This window comes from Neopelma chrysocephalum, unplaced genomic scaffold, assembly GCF_003984885.1.
Source record: "Neopelma chrysocephalum unplaced genomic scaffold, ASM398488v2 Primary Assembly neopelma1_97065, whole genome shotgun sequence".
Lineage (NCBI taxonomy): Eukaryota > Metazoa > Chordata > Aves > Passeriformes > Pipridae > Neopelma > Neopelma chrysocephalum.
The window spans coordinates 2966159-2985530 of NW_020925707.1; the positions used below are offsets into that span (position 1 = coordinate 2966159).

At 38.7% G+C, this 19372-nt stretch overlaps 1 protein-coding gene across 13 annotated transcripts in view; it reads left to right on the plus strand.

The window, feature by feature from the left end:
• The window catches only part of PPIP5K2 (diphosphoinositol pentakisphosphate kinase 2), a 49642-nt gene that overhangs the window by 205 nt on the left and 30065 nt on the right, over positions 1-19372 (plus strand). For 12 of the 13 annotated variants that reach the window (XR_003532236.1, XR_003532237.1, XR_003532238.1 and 9 more), the window contains exons 1-9: positions 22-81; positions 9543-9903; positions 11354-11549; positions 12215-12305; positions 13276-13361; positions 14615-14769; positions 15141-15242; positions 16955-17116; positions 18126-18247. Coding sequence is in view for 10 of the 13 variants with exons in the window: in XM_027671277.1 (XP_027527078.1) it covers positions 9760-9903; positions 11354-11549; positions 12215-12305; positions 13276-13361; positions 14615-14769; positions 15141-15242; positions 16955-17116; positions 18126-18247 (1058 nt within the window). In the remaining 3 variants the exon portion in view is untranslated. Of the gene's footprint in view, positions 1-21; positions 82-9542; positions 9904-11353; positions 11550-12214; positions 12306-13275; positions 13362-14614; positions 14770-15140; positions 15243-16954; positions 17117-18125; positions 18248-19372 lie in introns of those variants that run through there. The other variant, XM_027671278.1, reaches the window with a different exon arrangement.

Here is a 19372-nt window from a genome sequence, read left to right on the forward strand (position 1 = left end):
AGGGAGGAGGGGGGAGGGGAAGAGGGGGCGGGGCAGCGGCGGAGCCGCCTCGTGAAGAGGCCGCGGGGTCACCGCGGGCAGGTGAGGCTGCCGATCCTTCCTGCTCCCCACCTGCTCCCCATCCCCTTCCTTCTCCGTCCTTCCAGTCCCCTGGGGCGCGGTGTCTGCGGCGAGCGGGAGTCTCCTGGAGCGGTGGGGCCGGGGCGAGAGCATGGGGGGCGCGGCCCCGAGCGCAGGGGCACATCTGCGTCCCTTGGGAATGCCGGGAGCTGCTCCGAGGGATGCGGAGGGCACGGCCCTGGGCGCTCTGTGCAGCGCTTTGTCTCTCGGGGAGGGTTTCACACCGGCCGTCCGGGTTTGCAGCGCAGGGAATGTCGGGTTAAGCCTTTTGGTGCAGGCAGGCACGGGGTGAAAGGTAGTGCGGCCGAAACGGGAACGGGGAGTGGCAGTGGAGCATGTTTCGAATCTCTGCGTTTGGGGGACGCTGTTAACGTCCCAAAACTGATGATGAATTCAGTGTAGAATTAGCTGGGGGCAAGAGAGATTGCTGTCTATAATAATAAAAAAAAAATTAAAAAAAAGGGCAGGGTTAGCCCCAAAGCTGAAAATCGATTACATGTTTTAACTAGAATCGATTACATGTTGGAACTATAAAATAACCTGTTGGAAGCAGAGGTGGGAGAAATGTATACGGTGAATGGCCCTGTGTTAACGTTTCTTTTTGTGCCGTGGTGGTTTTTTTTCCTGAACCTGAGAACTCTACTAGCTATTAGTAAGCTTTGAAAGTGCTGGGGGTTTGGCAGTTGTAATAGTTGACTCTAGTTATTGACTCTCCTCACTCAAGCAGGAAGACTGGGGGAGATCAGTATCACAACCACTGCAAGGAAGTGGTTTCCTTTCTCATCGGTACCATTTCTATCTCGTGTCCTCTTCACAGTCGTTTGTCACAGTGTTTCTGCATTATATTGTGTCTGTCTTTCTAAGCATTGTGTCCCCTTATCTATTTAACATTCTCTGTTTCCACCTCTTCTGCATCCCTTCTGCATCATCTTTCTACTGGAGTAACACGCCAAACTGCCCCCGCCTGCAATGTCAAAATCCCATTGAATCCATCTTTGTCTCAATAAACAAGTTTTGATTCAACCAGTAACAAAGCTCTTCTTGCTATGTAAAACTTTTTTTGTGGCATATAGTGATATAATATGCTTTTTACGGTTCAGTATGTGAGAAACATGGATTTTTATACTAGTTGGCTTGTCTTGTCTGTCTGATTTATTCTGTGGAGAAAGTTTCTTCCTTCTGGCAGCTGTGGGTGGAACAGATCAGAGCTCCAGAGGCTGAACCCAATGAACTGTGGTATAGATTTTTTTTTTTGGCCAAAACTCTTTCATCTCTACAGAGTTGAAGTAAAGTTCATTGTGAGAATCTGGAGAAGCTGTTTTGACATCTTTGAGTGGGATCTGTAGAAGCTTGGAAGCCAGCCTTTCCTGAAACATTCAAACCTTCCAGAAATATAAATGCCTTTGTGTGATGTGTTTGACGTGGTTTGATTTAGAAAGGAACTTGGAGGTTAATGAATGTGAAGGTTATCTGTTCTCTGATTGTGCAGGAGACACTTGTAACACATGCCAGATGTCAATTGGTAGTAGTTTGCCAGTTTAAAAAAGTAAAAATACCTGCCTTTCTATCTTGAAGGTAATAGAGCGATATTTACCAGGTGGGCTTTTGTCACATGGCAAGGTACAACTCTTCTCAGGAGATCTGTCCCCTGAGCTACTGTAGTATGGAGGATCAGACTGAAGTCTTACTTAAGGCACAAAAATTTAGGTGGCAGAGTTCTTGGAAAATAATTAGGTCCCCAGGAGAAGATTTAGGACACTGCAGCTAGTCAGTTAGCCTAGCTGCATAGAATTTAAAGGAATGTTAAATGCACCTCCAAATAACACTGACCAGAGTTGTTTCCAGTAGGAAATGCCAGAAAATGGTGCATTGGGAAAATGAAATTGGATTGGTAGCCTAATGGTTAGAACAGTTGACTGGAATAGGACAAAGACTGTTTCTGTTCCCTCCTGTCTCAGTGGTTTCAAGTGCCTGTTTTCTGTTTATCAGAAGTGTGTCCTCACCACCAAGCTGAAAAGAGTGTGTGTAAAAGCACCTGCATGTTTATGTTACTGCTGAAGATGGAGTGTGAGGAACAGTGCAGGAGGGTTTTTTTTTTCCCAGAAAACACATTTTGAGTGCTCTGGTGGGTTGACATCATTTACCTGGACTGGTGGAAAGCATCTGATACTGTCCTGTGAAACATCCTTGTCTCTAAACTGGAGAGGTGTGAATTTGACAGATGAGCCACTCAGTGGGCTCATGGTTACACTCAAAGTGTTGAGTCAACAGCTTGACCAAGTGGAGACCAGGAAGAACAGCATTCCTCAGGGGTTGCTACTGGGACTGTCACTGTTTAACATCTATGTTGGTGATGTTGACAGTGGGGTCAAGGGCACCCTCAGCAGGTTTCCTGATGACTCCGAGCTGTGTGGTGCATTTGACAGGATGGAGGGAAGCGATGTCATCCAGAAGGACCTGGACAGGCTTGAGAAGTGGGCCTGTGTGAATTTCCTGAAGTTCAACAGGGGCAAGGTCCTACACCTGAACTGGGGCAATCCCAAGCACAAATACAGGCTGGGCAGAGAATGCATCGAGAGAAGCCCTGAAGAGAAGGATTTGGGAGTGTTGGTTTACAAGAAGCTCAGCATGACCCAGGAACGTGCATGGGCAGCCCAGAAAGGCAGCTATGTCCTGGGCTGCATCCAAAGCAGTGTGGGCAGCAGGAAAAGTGAGGAGATTCTTGCCCTCTACTCTGCTCTGGTGAGACCTCACCTCCAGTGCTGCATCCAGCCCTGGGGTCCCCAACATAAGAAGCACGTGGATCTGTTGAAGCAGGTACAGAGGCTATGAAGATGGTCAGAGGCTGGAACACCTCTGCTGTGAAGACAGGCTGTGGGAGTGGGGCTTCTGAGCCTAGAGAAGAGAAGGCTTTGGGAAGACCTTGGGGTACCTTCCAGTACCTAAAGGGAGACTACAAGAAGGCTGGAGAGGGACTTACAAAGGCCTGTAGTGATAGGACAAGGAGGAGGGAGCTTAAGCTGAAGGAGAAAAGATTCGGATTGGATATTAGGAAGAAGTTCTTTGCTGAGAGAATGGTGAGGCACTGGCACAGGTTGCCCAGAGAAGCTGTGAATGACCCATCCCTGGAAGTGTTCAAGGGCAGGCTGGATGGGACCCCTGAGCAGCCTGGTCTACTGGAAGGTTCCCTGCCTGCAGCACAGAGGTTAGAATTAGATGGTCTTTAAGGTGCCTTCCAACCCAAACCATTCTATGATTCTTAACTATACAATGACACATTTTTTCATAACTTTTCTAATATACAAATTTATTTGTTCATAAAGAACCACTTGAGCACTGAATATGATGTCCTGTATAAAACAGGGCTCCAGCCTGGAACAGCATACTTGTCCATGTGTTCTGACTATGGGCTGCTATGACCTCCAGCATAGGCTTTCTGTGGGCTACATCTTCCTTTAGGGTACATCCCACTGCTCCAGCATGGGATTCTCTGTGGGCTGCAGGTGGATATCTGCTCCACTGTGGACCTCTATGGGCTGCAGGGACACCACCTGCTTTCCAGTGATTCTTCTCCGTGGGCTGCAGGAGAATCTGTATGCCTAGTGCATCTCCTCCCCCTCCTTCCTTAAGGACTTTGACGTCTGCAGAGTTGTTTCTTTCAGTTGTTCTCACTGCTCTCAGTTGCTGTGTAGTATTTTTTACCCTTTCTTAAATATGTTATAGCAGAGGCACCACCAGTGGTGGCTGACAGGCTCAGTTTTGGGCAACAGCGGATCCATCATGAGGCTGGGTGGAACTGGCTCTGTCCAACACAGGGTCAGCTTCTCATGTCTTCTCACGGAAGCATCACCTGCACCCCCCCTGCAGCTCACCCACTACCAACATCCTGCTAGTTAACTCAATGCAGGCACTTACCTGGCAAGGAAGGCTCGTGGCTCTTCTTCATTCTTAGGAATGTGTCTTCAGGTCTCAGTAAACTGAAACAGAAAGGTGGGTAGTCTCTTTTAGAATGGAAACTGCTGTAATTTTTCTGGTGGAGTACATAAACTACTATGTAGTAATGCTTTTGGAGCATTATAAAAAATATTTGTGGTGTTTCTGAAGACAGAAGGAACTTAATATGTTCACAGTTGTTATTTGCATAGATTATGGCTCTTCATCGCTCAGTCTGAGGGCTGTGCTTGGCTTGTAGGGAGAAACCAATGCCTGGCTGAAAGCAAGAAATAAAGGCTAGTTTTCATCTTCTCTTCTGGAAGATTCTTCATGATGTTAGCGTATAGTGAAATCTAGAGCTTGATGTTTGTTTGCAGGATTGTAGCAGTTTTTGTAATGCTGTATGATCTGGTCTTTGTAATGTATCTTTTTCCTTTGTTACCTGTTTTTAACCTGTTTCTTGCCTCTTCTTTTGTACATCAGCGCAGTTACTTGCTTGATGTTACTGAGCAGAGCCAAGTTACAGAAGGTGGTGATAAACTTTGTAAGGCTGTTGAAGTTTGTGTTTAGTGAAGAGAGCAGAAGGCTTTTCTCAGCTTCTTGTTGCATACCTGGACCTTATAAATTCCAGTAATTATTGGAAACCTTTATATCCCTTTGTATCTTCTGTGATTACTGTTTGATTTGTTTCAGGTTTTTTTGTTGAGGTTTGGGTTGTTTGGGAGTTTTTTTGTTATTGTGCAAAAGTATTATCAGGCCGTAACTGTAACATTCTTTGGGATAGAGCTGCTCAACAAATTTGTTTAAATTTAGTCTGTCTAAGTAATGGGCTGACAGCTGCCACTCAGCATCTCACAGGATGTGTGGTAGAACAGAACAACATCCATGTGTAAATGTTAATTTTTTTATAATTGACTGTATGACACAGCAGACATTTTAAATTAGAGAGAATATGTATCTTTTGCAGTTTAAGGTACAGCAATAAACAGGTCAAGTATGGTTTTCTCACAGCGCTCTCTTCAGCAGCTTCTGTGTCTTGGCATTCTTTCCCTCTTTTTCTGCCTTTTGGCGCTCCTGTCTCTTCCTGGTTGTCTGTCAGACCTGAAGAAATGCTGTTCTTGAGTGTGGGCTCTCGTTACTGGTTCTAAAATCTCATGTTTAAGTTTGAAGTATTATCAAGTTTCCTTGAGTCATCTGTAGAAAGGTGTTACATATCCATGGAGAGCACTTTGGATTGCTGTTGGTGCTGTCAGCTCTCAGACTCCACTGGTTCTTTCTTCTCACTGTCTCCCATCGCTTCCCCCTTGCCCTGTCACCGTACTTCCTGCTTCACCAGCAACCCAACAAACTGTCTATCTTTGGTGGTTTGTTACACCATAAATCATGGTGCAGAATTAGAATTTCAGAATGGGTGAAATGCCTCAACAGGAGCGAGGCAAACATTTTTGCTGTTAAATGTACTGTTAATGAAAATGTTAGGTTATAGTGGTTCTAGCAGGAAAATGTTGAAAACTTTTTTTCAACTCACTTGAGACCACCTGAAAAATTGCTATTAACATTATTTGGGGTTTAACTTCCTAATTTAAATTGGAGGAAGCTGGTAAGGGATGCAGTTGGAATGTGTCTACAGAGGTAAAAAATGGAACTTTAAAAGGAGCAATAAGGAAGTGCGGGGGAGTGGTCTGTTTTGTTACTGTTATGTATATATATGTGCAGAATCATGTAACAGATGAGCAACACTTATGATTCCTCTACTGTTACCTGTTTGTTAAAATTCCACAATGTAAATCTCACTAAGTGTTTTGTAGTTGTTATGATATAATGGCATTTTGAAAAGTTGTTTTCCTGAGTGGTTGGCTGTGTTTTACAGCTATTTATTGCATGATGTGCTGGATTTTTTTTTCTTGAAATAGCAGATGAGAAGCATTTTTACTCCAGTTTTGTTCCCTTTAGTTTCCATTAGTGTGCAGTAGAGGCAATGTATATTTGTTCTTCTGACAGCTGTAAAGACACAGAAGAAAATCTGGTGAAATGTTCTGTTTGTACAGGAGTTGTTTGTATTTTTATTAATATTCAAAACGTGGCTGTTAAAACTTTGAGCCCCTTTTTCACGACTGTTCAGACCATTGCTGCTGTGTTGAGCTGATTTGTTGCTGACAGTTACTGGAATGCTAATCTTTATGGTCTAAGTAAACATGGGAAACACAAAGGCTGGATTCCTGAGCTGCTGAAAGATGTGGAATGGGGACAGAAAAACTGCGGGTATATCTGTTAACACTTACCAAGGTCTATGTTTTGGCTTATTCTCTCAGAATATACTTGTGGAATTCGTTTAGAATATTCTTGTGGAAATGGAGAAATGTTCTATTAGAAGTAAAGTCTGTAGTGCAGCACTGAAGTGAACATTGGAGTTCTTATAAGGCGTATCATGTTGTGAGCAGGCCATGCATTTCATTGAAAATCCTTTTGAGGAGCAACACTGCATTTCTCAAAATCATTGAAGACTTTTAAATCTGTGAGCTGTAAAACAGAAGCCTCGTGTAAAGTTTGAAGAGAACATAGTCTAGTTAATTTTACCTGGAGAGGTCATTGCACGGTAGGAGATTGCTGCCTGGACGTTCTTACTGCTATCTCTTTGGAAGTGGGTCAGTGTAAATTCCAGCACAAAGCCTTGGGTTTTATCTTGCTTACATTACAGTCTTTCATGGTTGAGGCAAACACGTTATCTTCTGACCTTGACCGTCTGAGGCTTGTACTCACGCACCAAGTACGAGAAGATCTAATGCAAAGTGTCTCTGCCCTTGTATTGCCACTGCTGCTCACTTCTTAAAACAGAAAAATGGTGCTGGGAAGATTCTTCCCTGCTCCAGGGGCAGCAAGATGGAATTCTGCATAGGACATCCTGTACTAGAAGCTTACCCTATCAGCACTGACAGTACCTCTGAAGCAGGAAGCAGCTCCATCTTCTTGCTCTGCCATTTTTTATTTCTCCTTGGTGTACAAGTTGAAACCCATGTGTTTATTCAAGTGCAGTCTTACTGCATTTTTTATGTCAGATAACTGTAGATGGTTTTTGGGAGACTTGTGGAAGTTGTTCATTGTAGTTGCAGTCACTTTCTTGCTCTAGTGTTTTTCTTGCTCTGGTATTTCTCTTTACTTGTCTCTTTTCTTGTTTTCTTTGTATTTCACAAACCGCAAGAAAGGAGAGGATATCTCATTTTTACTGTAGCATTTGGAGGGAAGGAACTATCTCTGAAAGCATTAATTCTAAAAAATAGCTAATTTCTTAAATATATCCTGACACAAATTTATGCTAATGACAGTAGCTTACAGCATCTGCTGTTGGACAGATAAGCTGGTCACCATTAGAAGTCAGAATGCCAGTTTATATGCAATTCAGTGAATTCAGGTAGTAGCTTACAAGACTGAAAATTGTCAGTATCTTTTCTAGATCCTTTGTCTTTGGTGTTATTTTCACAAACTGTATGAATACCCAGGGGCCTAGTGACAGTAGCATGGAGTGGCAGTCTAGTTATTCATCCTCCTTCAGATGGGTGAACAATGTTAATCTTGCAGAAAATAGTTTGCTTGGAATGGACGTGTTATGTGGCTGTTCAAAGTCTCTTTTCCACAAGTGAAGCTTCTCTTCACACAAGTGCACTTATCACCAGTAACACCAACAGTCTCCAGATTGATGAATGAGGAAGGTAGCAGGACACTGAGTTTCAGATAGGTTTGTTAAGGAATTAAGCTTGTCAAGTTATAGCTTTGTGTCATTTGTAGACAAATATGTTGTGCTTTCCCTTCAATCTATTTGTATGGTTTCCACTTCCTTTGAGAAGTAATCCTTTTGGGTCAGACAGACTTGGATAGTACCAGAGATGCCCGTGAAATAACTAATTATTAATTGCACACAAACCTCACAAGTTCTACTGCCCTCACAAAGTGCACTATAGGAAGAGGTAGGGGAAAGAAAGCTTTAAAAGCTATTTTTAAGACCTCCTGCTTGTCTGCATCAGGTCATTGTTCTTCCTTCTTTATGGCAAAACTTCAGGTTTTAAAAAGCTATTAAGAAAATTGTTTCCAGTGTACAGAATTTGGGTCATGGGAGGGAAGCTGATGCAAGAGGAACTATTAAACTTAGTTTTCAGGCTTTACCAGAGTTTTTTTGGGGGGTCTTTTTGGTTTTAATACCTTTACAAAATTCTGTGGTTGCCAGTACATGTTGGCAATAACTTCTTCCTTTCTGAAGCTTGCTAGTAACAGGATTCGGAAAGCTCACTTTTGTCATCCTGTCATAAACAGGATTGATTTACCTTAACACCCAATTCCTGACTCTCACAGGAGCCAGATGAATTAGGTGTTTGAAATTTCATTTTGTTCTTTTTTCCCAAAGGGCAAACAGCTGCAGTTTCACATTCTAAGGGAAAGTAATTTTTTGTTAGCAGAAAACTGAGTGGTTGATCCCCACTGGGAATTTACTGTTGCTTCACTTAGTTCATAGGACAGCCAAAGTAATTTTGACCGATATTTAAAGACAAATTCAGTTCTGCTGAGACATCATTGTTGAATGGCACCTTGCGTAATGATCTGACTAATAAACAACTTAATCTAAAGCCGTTGGATCAGATGAGCTTCTAAGCAAGTAACTGCTTGTTAATTCTCTAAGTAGTAGTGATGCATTTTAATTAATGTTATAAAGCCATGTACAACTTAAAGCAACAGATACCTACTTCAAACAACAGATGCCTGAGCTCTGGGTCTCTGTTTCTGTGTACAAGTTATTTTGCCAATATTTTATTTTTACACGGCGGGTTAAAAGGGTACAATATGTGTCTGCTTCACTGATATGTTAGTGGTTAGAAGTACTTTTGGCAGAAGGCAATGTGAGTGTACATCTCTGTAATTATTAATTTTTCACTGTGAAAACAAGACAGTGCTTTGTTGAAAATAAGAAAACATCAAGCTGTCACATACATTCTGCTTTCACAGAGAAGATTCACTCAGGCTTTGAAAGATTAGATTTCTATTTAGGAATAGTCCTAATTGTGGCTTTATAGTTTTTGTTAGCACTTTTGTGTGTTTGCCATTTGTTCACAAAATTTATGTGGAAAAAACAGATGATGACAGGGATAGTGAGTTAAATATTGGAAAATATTTTTGTTTGTTCATTTTTCACATAAAATATATACCCTGCAGCTTACCCTTCTTAAGAAAAAAAATCCATTTGCCACTTTTTACTTCTGTGAGTTATATTGTCTATTTTTAAAATTTCTGCATCAGTAGTTTGATACCAATTTTGAAATTATTCCCCTGCTCTAAACACACCTGTAAAAGTGTAGACTGTGTGTAGTCTGCACGGTTGTATTTCTGATGCTTTGCTCATACGTATGTGAATGTCCAAACACTTTTTCTAAACGAGAAGGGTTTATTTTATATCTGTTTATCAGATGTGTCTTTTCTTTTGTTTGTTTGTATGTTTCTTGTAGGTTAAAAAGTTGTATCATCTCAGGAAGCAGCAACTCAAACCAATAATGAGCAGATGATACCAGTTAAACAGTGCCTGGTAGACAGCGTGATCACAACGCACAAGCAGCATCGAGAAGCAGGAACATTATTGTTCCCAGGTCAGCGGGAAACATGCCCAGTATCTCGGCTGCCAGAGGGACTGCAGTTTCTATGTAGATCTCCATAGATCTTGTAACCATGTCAGTTAATGCAACGGAGAATGATCCCCCTAGATTCTTCGTAGGTGGAGAAGATGGAGAAGGATTATTGGATTCAGCCAGATCGACAGATTATGAACACTTCTATGACCAGGGGGAAGACGAGGAGGAAGAGTATGACTCTGTATGTATTTTAGGGGCACCTGTGTACTGTTCTGTGTGTTCTCTAGCATTATTTTTCATTGAAATGGCAAAAGCTCACATAAGTTTAATACTGAAATGGTATTGTAAATGGAGAAATTGTTCATATTCGGATAATAATCTATCAGTAATGTTTGGAAATACAGCTCACTTGAAAATTAAGTATACTTTGAACTTTAAAGTAGATGTGCTTGATTTTAATACAGAGTTTCAAGGCAACTGAGGTTTCTGTGCCTGCTTTGCAGACTTGATTTGGATTCTGGGAACAAACTTGATGGCATAAGCCTTCATTTTATTTATTTGGATAGTTGGTAGCAAAAAATTATTGAGAATTTTTCTTTTGTGTATTGTCAACTGCTTCACGATTACTTTTCATGTTTTAGTTTGTTCTTCCCTGTCTTGGTGTATAGGAAGTACATGCTAAGTTAATCTGAAGCTATACCTTTGTTTATTATCCTCCTAGAGTGTTCTGAATTGCATTTTACCACGGTGCTCACCAATTTTTGGTTTCTTTAAGACAAACTCTTAATTTTATTATGCGTGAGTTGTCATGCCATTATTTTAACTGTGTTTCACTTTTTCTTTTAGTCATTTCACTTTAGGGACTAGTCAGATTAAATTTTTACTGATTGTAAACGTGCCTGAAAAATTTAAATTCAAGACAATATTGCTAAACCTGTTCCGGGAAATGCAGAGTAGTAGTGCAAAATTAGCAGCTCAGACAGCTCAATTCAGTCAGTTTGTTTTAGCAAGGGAAGGTAGTTGGCTGCGTTTCAAAAAAGCAGTAAGTTGAATTAAAGGATTGTTCTGTGGTTTTTTGTTTGCTTGCTTTAAACAGGGGTGGTTTGGCTGTTGCCTTTAGAAATACCCCTGGGGGAATGAAATTACTGAAGGTTTAACATGAAGGTAAATATAGAGAATACTAAAGAAGGGTGAAACTGTTTATGCCCTAAAGAGTTCAGAAATCTAGAATAGTATTTTCTGGTTCACTAGTTTTCCTGTTCATAATTGACTTGTAATATTAGGTGATGAGAAGCCTTGTGACTAGTAAGTAGACATAGAAAACTTACATAGTTAAAAAATTAATTGCTAGTTAATTTTAGAGTAATCTGTAAGTATGATGATGTTCCAATTTGACGTTTCTGACTTAGATTTTGATCGTGTCTGTTTTTTCCTGATATAATACTCACAAAAAGTAGTATATAGCTATTAAACAGTTTCCTTTTTGAGGCACTTTTCATAAGGATGCATGTGATATGCTGTCATGCTGCATTTTGTTATCTGCTAGCAATTTAGCTGATTAAGTACTAAACTAAAGGTTAGTATTAGGTGAATTTTAATGGAAAATATCTGCTCTGGCATTGTGCTGCTAAAACCCTGTTGTGTTCTAAGAAAGCATAATTATTTTACCTTCCCCCCCACCTCCTTTTCAGCCACCAGAAAGACAAATTGCAGTTGGGATTTGTTCAATGGCTAAGAAATCAAAGTCCAAACCAATGAAAGAAATTCTTGAGCGCCTTTCCATGTTTAAATATATAACTGTGGTGATATTTGAAGAGGATGTTATCTTGAACGAGCCAGTAGAAAACTGGCCTTTGTGTGACTGTCTCATTTCATTTCACTCTAAAGGTAAATCTTCTAATGATACCATAAATACTTTTGACATTTAAACTATTTAAGCTATTTGAGGGTTATGTTTTTTTATCATGTAGTTTTATTGTATTTTCCTAGCAAGTGATTAATTTGTCTTGTTACTATAATACAACTGACTTTTAAAATACAAACTTTTGAAATGATACTGTTTTCATTGCTTGAGAAAGTCCTATCTGACATGATATTGAAATAGCTGTTCCATTGGCAAATACTTAACACTTGGTCCAGTGATTGTGAAGGCATTCTGCTTTCTCAGTGGAAGTGTTGCGTCTCTGAGTTTCTGTATCTCTGCTAGTATCTGAGTTTTATTGTGAGGCCAGGGAGTGAACCAAAGAGGGGTAGGCTGAACTTAAAAATCATATTTTCAAACAAAGCCTTAGTTCTGGCCTTGTGGAAGCAGAGGGTATGTGGAGTGAGGAGGAGGAGGGAACTGAAGACAGGAACACTACTTTTGGCAGACTACAGAAATTAGGCTGTAGTTTCATGATTGTCTTAAACTGATATGATGTGTCTCTATACTTGAGGGAGCATCCTTGCACTTAAGTCTCCAGTTGTATTTTAAAGCTTGAATGCTTAAGTTCCAAACTATTTACTGGTATTGTTTTGTGATTTTAATTTATTTACCTTAATGAACATTTTAGGATTTCCACTGGACAAAGCAGTTGCCTATGCAAAACTCAGGAATCCATTCATAATCAATGACTTGAATATGCAGTATCACATACAAGACAGGTAAGTAACACTGATCACCTGTAAAAGCAAGCTATTTTGGTCAAAGACTGGAAGGATTTGTTGTTATTGTATAGCAACAGTTCCAGTGTATTTTCCCTGCCCATGGAGAAAGGGTTGGAACTAAATTTTTGACATCCCTTCCAATTCAAACCATCCTGTGATTCTATAATTGTACAGTAGTCTAAATAAAATTACAGTGAATGTTATGCTTCATTAATGTATGCATAATTTCCTGGGATGTGTCTTCAGGTGTGGGGGTTTTTTGCTGCTTTTATATTGATACATCTGAAGGTTTACCAGCTTAGAAATTTGGTGATACGTTTTTCTAAAGCTTAACAAATAAAAAGTTTTAAACTCTGAAAATATATATAGCATAGCTATGTATGTACATAGCTGTACAAGCTCCTATAATTGTAGAATTCATGTGACTTACTAATGGTATTTTTTTCTGAAAAGAGGATACTTGACAGAACTTGTTGGTGCTCAAAGATCCTGTGGTTATTGAAAGTGAATTTTCTTTTGGAGCTGCAGTCATGCATAGTAAATATTAATAAAACAATAGCAAGCTGAATACATAAACACTGGAGACTCCTGAGCAGTGAGCAGACTTGCTATTTTGGATGCCTTCAGTTGCTGTTCTGTATTAACTTTTTCAACCATTCATATTAACAATCTCCTTTAACAAGAGAACTGCTCTGTGCAAATTGCTGTTGCACTGCCAGAGAGGAGAGGAAAGGACTGGCTTTGCAAATTGCATTGTTATTGATGTTGAAGAGATTACTGCAAAGGTACAGCTGTGTCGGTGACCTTAAAGCATTATATTAGTAAGTAGAGTATTATATGTGTAATCTTACCCTATGTGATTTAAAAAAATATTGTTTATTATTCTCCTCCTTTACTTGTGGACTGTAAAATGCAAATATTAACAGGATTTGCTGGCTTACTGTGCAACATTTGTTCTTTTCTTTAGAAGAGAAGTCTATGGTATTCTTAAAGCTGAAGGCATTTTACTTCCTCGCTATGCAGTTCTGAACCGTGATCCAAACAATCCCCAAGGTAAAAAAAACCAATGGCTAAACTATGAACATCTTTTTGTTTCCACTGGAGAACAGTACATACGTAGTGGAAAGCTGAATTTCATTGGCTAGACAATTGATTTATGCAGAGTTTAATTTCTCCTCCAGCATTTAAAGTACTGTTGTGGGGGGCAGTATGAAAAAGGAGGGAGTTTAAGGCTGTTTAGCATTAATGAAAACATCAAGACTTTTGTTTTGGTCACAAGTTCAAAACATAGCACCATATGAGCTTCAGGGAAGAAAATGAACTCTGTGCCAGCCAAAGGCAGTACAGGTTTGCATCTGAAAAGTATGATTCTGACATCCTACATCTTACAGATATCATAGAACAGCTAGAATATTAAGGGCCTCCTTACTCAAACTGAGATTCTAACATGTCAGCAAAGAGAGCAGCATTCATGATGTTACATTTACCACAATAATTAGTGATTTTTACTTAGAAGGCAGAAACAAGTCAGGCTATTGAATACTTTCCCTTCTAAGTATAAGCAGCCATGTAAGGAAAATCTATTCCAGACATATCTGCAGGTGATATACTCTGAACATAAATTAGAATTAATTTTTTGTGTAGCTGAAAACAAACAACTTTTTCTACTAAAATGAAAACTTACATCAACAGTAAGAGATTGCAATGATAGGTTAAGACAAGGGAATTTTGCATTAAAATGTCTGTGTAATCAGAGAATAGGACACTTTTGTGCTACAAAAGTGAAATAAAAAGCTTCTGCATGCAGTTAACCAGGATTGAAGAGATTGCTGATCCCTGATACCAGAGGATCTTCTGTGCAGGGTGCATGAATCACATAGTATGAGACAGTTCTCAGCCTATGGAAAGTACTGGGCATCTGACACTACAGGATGTGCACCGTCCACCTGCTAGCTCCCTGATAGTTCAGAAAAAGGCACTGAAGAAGAAGACAAACAGTGCTTCCCATTCTCCAAAACACTTCCAAAATATACCACCCATCCAAGCTTAGGCATCTGCAGAAGACTATTTCCTGTCTGACACTGAAGGAATCAACAGAGATTTGGGAACATAGTATTAAAATAACATAATCTAGACTTGGTACAGCAGACATGATCATCAGGTCTTTGTGCAGTCAGTAACAGAGCAGAGAAATGAAAATGTAATACAATATTTTTATTTCAACCTGCAAAATTAATTCAGATCTCTTAAAAATTTTGTTCCATTCGCACGCTATTACATCTCAGTTCTTTACACTGTTTCTTCAGAATGCAACTTGATTGAAGGAGAAGATCACGTGGAAGTCAATGGAGAAATTTTCCAAAAGCCCTTTGTAGAAAAGCCAGTTAGTGCTGAGGACCACAATGTTTACATTTATTATCCAACATCTGCTGGGGGTGGAAGCCAGAGACTCTTTCGAAAGGTGAGGATGTGGTACTAAAGCTGTCAAAAAGCTGTAGATGTCTAATAAGATTGCAGAGTAATTCTGTCATGTCCTGCTTGCTTAGGAATAATGGCAGATCAGAGAATTAATATCATGAGAACATGTAGATTGAATGAAAACCCTTGTTTCTTGCAGTAGATTGTCAGCCACTGCAGATTCTTCAAGATAAAAGAAGCATACATTGTGAATGCACTTTAAGAATCTTACAAAAAGAATTTTGGGAACAATCAAAATCTTGCTTCATTTGGTACAGAAGGTGTTTTCTCAGGACAATTGTATTGTAGTAAGGAGTTATGAAGTTTCTCAAGCAGTAGCCCATGAGATTTTTAATGGAAAAATATGTCTTTCAGATTGGCAGCAGAAGCAGTGTTTATTCACCTGAAAGCAGTGTGAGAAAAACAGGTTCCTATATTTATGAGGAATTCATGCCTACAGATGGCACTGATGTGAAGGTATGAAAACTGCTTGTTCTTGTTTATATTTAGAACAATCAAGTGATCAAAGAGCTTATCAATTTTAAAGATGATAGTGTATCTTTGTGTCAGGGATTAATTTTAATTGTTTTAATAGAGTCCATTAGTAAAGAATGTAATTCTGATTCTAGCTAAACACAGAGCTGAGTTCTGGCTAAACATAGTACTTGCAATGTAGAGCAGCTGGAGGCTTGTTACCCAACATATTGTCTTTTTTTTTGCATTGTATTAGTGCCAGAGCAGCATCTACTTTCCCATGCTAACAGATGCTCCCTAGATATATCGTCTGAATGGTAAAGGTTACAAAGAAATCTGTAATTAAAATAGATTTTATCAACTATCATAGTGTGCTTATTAATAAACAAAGGTTACTTGCTAAAATTTTATAAAGTTGAAGAAAATAGCCTTCATTAACCTTATTTGTAATAATTCTCACTCTTTTGTTCATTTTTTTCTTAACAGATGTAAAGATTAGGTATCATAAATGCTAAATTTTAATGCTAAAACAGAGCAATAACAAAGTAGGTGTTAAGCCAGCCATGTATAAAGATTACTTTGTGTTCATTCTGGCTATTTTAAGCCTATCTGAAAACATGTGAAAAAAATGCTTTACAGTATGCATAAGAGATTTAGACAAAAAGTGCGGGTGTAGAGAGTGTGAGGTCTAATCCAATCTTAGGCAAAAGAGCCCTTTTATGTATTGCAATCAACTTCTTGGTATCAATTAGTGAATGCTCTTTTCATCTTTTCAGAAAAGTCCTGATCTTTAAGTCTTGTATTCTGATGTATTCTAATGTATATTCTTATTTTGTGCAACACTTTGCAGTAGGTTAGTTTGAGTTGACAGACATTCGTATAAGAGCTTTACCAACTTTCCAAAACATTTCTTGCAACATGAAGAGATGCAAATGAGGGGTGGCATCTCTTTGACTACTTATAGTGTAGTCATCAAGCAGCAGCTGTGGGCTTTTAACACAGAAAAAAAATAATAGATTTTCTTAACAAGAAAATAGATTTTCTTAACAATTCAGCAGCTTCTCTTAACTCAACCTCTTGCCCAAATTCAGTAAATTGATATTTGCAATCATCTGGTTTAGCTGAATACTTTTTTATCAATGCTTGGAGTTTTGTTTTTAATTAAAGAGACTGTAGCCTGCTTTTGACAGCTGCTGCTGAGTCTCTTCTAACATATACCCCACTCCTTTCAGTGAGCATCAAAATTACAGTGGGGAGATAACACTGCTGAAACTGGGCAGATCTTTTCTTTGTTTAGTCCTGTCTAAAATGTAAAAATATTTTTTTAATGAGGAGGATCACTTATTCCTGCAGCCAGATTTCCATAAGTAAATTGAAGTAATTCTCAAATTAACCTATTCTCCAAGTTCTGCAGATGTTTTTGAGAGGAAAACCTTATTCTTTACCTCTGTGCCACCATAACTGAGAAATTAATTTTAATTCATCAAGTTTTATAATGACTGTTCTTCTTGTGTTATTGTAGGCTGTCAAATGGATGTTCTCTGAAGGCAGAGAATGCCATTGAGGAGGAAACTTTGGTGTGACCTTTTCAATGATGAAAGCAGCTAGTATCTTTTGAAGTTGTTACCACATTTGGGATAAATTTAGCAAAATGTGTTCATACGTGTAACATAATTTAATCACACTGAATCAAGAGCTCCTGTTTTTCAATTCAGGTGTATACAGTGGGTCCAGACTATGCTCATGCTGAGGCCCGGAAGTCTCCAGCTCTGGATGGCAAGGTAGAACGAGATAGTGAAGGAAAAGAAGTGAGGTATCCAGTCATCCTGAATGCAAGAGAGAAGTTAATTGCTTGGAAAGTGTGCCTTGCCTTTAAGGTAAGCTGATTACTTTCCCATCTGATCAAACATTTAGTGTTAATTAGTTGTGACATGAAACTTCCGTAGGGTTTTAGAGCACAGAGCCAGCAGTGGTAATGGCTGCAGAGTGCCTATGAAGGTGAAAAGTTAAACATCTCTTTTTATCTAGAAAAATTCTTCATTTAATGTACTGAAAAGTTCTGGATGAGTTGCTTATGTTGCATTGGTTTCCTGAATTCACATGTTGCTGTTGTGCTTTGCTAGCTCACAGTGTATCTATTCTATGCATAATATTTTCACACCTTTTGGTAATGGTAAAACCATTACAAAACACAGTTTCAGTAAAGTTTTTGTAACTTTTGTTACCCAGTATTTACAGTGGGTACAAATTAAATGTTAATTTGGTATTGATATGACTAGGTCCTTATTTGAAGTGTTTATTAGTTTCCATTTTTGTATGGTTTTAAGATTCCTTTGTTCAAAACTTAGGTGTTTAACCCTCCTTTCATTAAAAGGCTTTCAGTCTGTCTCCTTGCCTGTATGTAACTGTGATGGCATTCTGGAGCCTGTAGGATTTGAATCTCTATCAGCAAAGTGGACTTTGAGGTCTTAAGAAGTAATCTGTTGAAATATCTTTTAGTATCCTGTACTAATGATGTTTTTGTGATTTCTTGCCTGCCACCCTTATAAACTATGTCAGAAAGGGGAGTTTGTAGGCCCCTCATTGCTTATGCTGTAAATCTTGAAGGTTAAGTTTGTGCATATGTGAACTTGACATTCAGCACTGATACTGCTAGGGATATGCAGGAAGGGTATAATCAATTTGGGGATAAAAAGTTAAAAATGGGAAGATGTTTGCATGACATGAGTGAACCTAACATGGAACTGACAAAAGGTACTAAGTATAAAATGTGTCATATTTTTGTCATGTTTTCAGATGAATACCCTGTTAAAATAGAAAGTTTGTTTAGAATAAACAGTTCTAAGGAAGGTGATAAATTACTTGAACCCTTATTGTTAAAAACAGCAAACAGTTTGTGGCTTTGATTTGCTGCGTGCTAATGGACAGTCCTATGTCTGTGATGTGAATGGCTTCAGTTTTGTGAAAAACTCCATGAAGTACTATGATGATTGTGCTAAGATACTGGGGTAAGAGTTTACTGATTTATTTCAGATTTGCTTCTTCACTCTGTTGTATAGTTTATATACCAGAGATTTCTTATTCCTAAATTAATTATTTAAAATTAAATATCATATAAAATAAGTAATTACATTAAACAATAAAGTAAATCAATTATTAAAGAGAATCATAAGTCAATAATAAATACTAAAAAGCAAGTGCTGTCCTCAAAGTAGGCTGATCCCATTTTGGCCAGTTAAACTGGCTTTACAGTAAGATTGCGCTGATGAGATACAGCATGACTTTCTGCATTATGTAATGGTCTGGAATCTTACTATCGAGGAAGAGCTAAGCTGAAATCATAGATAACAACTGTAGTCCTGTTGCTTTAAGTCACTTTTTGAGTTAGTTACAATTTTCAGACCCATTTTGATTTCTCTTTATTTAAATTGTTGTAGCTGTTGAATTCTCTTTTAAAAAAGTTACCTCATTGTTTTTTCCTCACAATTTATTCTTTAAGGTAATAACACTACAGTGTTAAGCCACAGCAGGTTTTTCACACTTTTTAGCAATAAATTTTGCCTTATTCTACTTAAGGATGCACAATTGTTTTCTTCCATGTTACTGCTTCTTATGTAGGTATTAATCTGAAGTTCAGTGTATTTTTATGAGACACTTGTGAAACAGAACATTAGCAAGATGTACCAACCTTCTTGAGGGGTAGAATGTGTTGTAATTTTGTGGTTATTACCAGAGACTGTACCTATATTTCCAGTTTTATCACAGAGACTTTTGAGAAATTACCAGTAAAAGGTACCAGTTACTCTTTGAGAATGGCTTGGTGATTATCAGGAACTTATAGATGGGCAGTGGAGTTAATTGTCTGCATATTTAAGAGAACAAGACTAATTCATATCCAAGCAACTCTTTTAGGAACTGGAGTTGAAAAGCTGAAGTTTATTACAAATACAGGGTCAGTAGTCTAACATCTGTGTAGCAGCTGTAGTTGCTTTAAATTGTTGTTTAAGTAGGTTTTTATTATACAATTAAAAGAAAAATGTGCATCTAGGGGCTCCTGGCTGCTAGTATTCTAAAACTACATTAATGAAAATGCACATACATACATACATACATATATATATATATATATATAT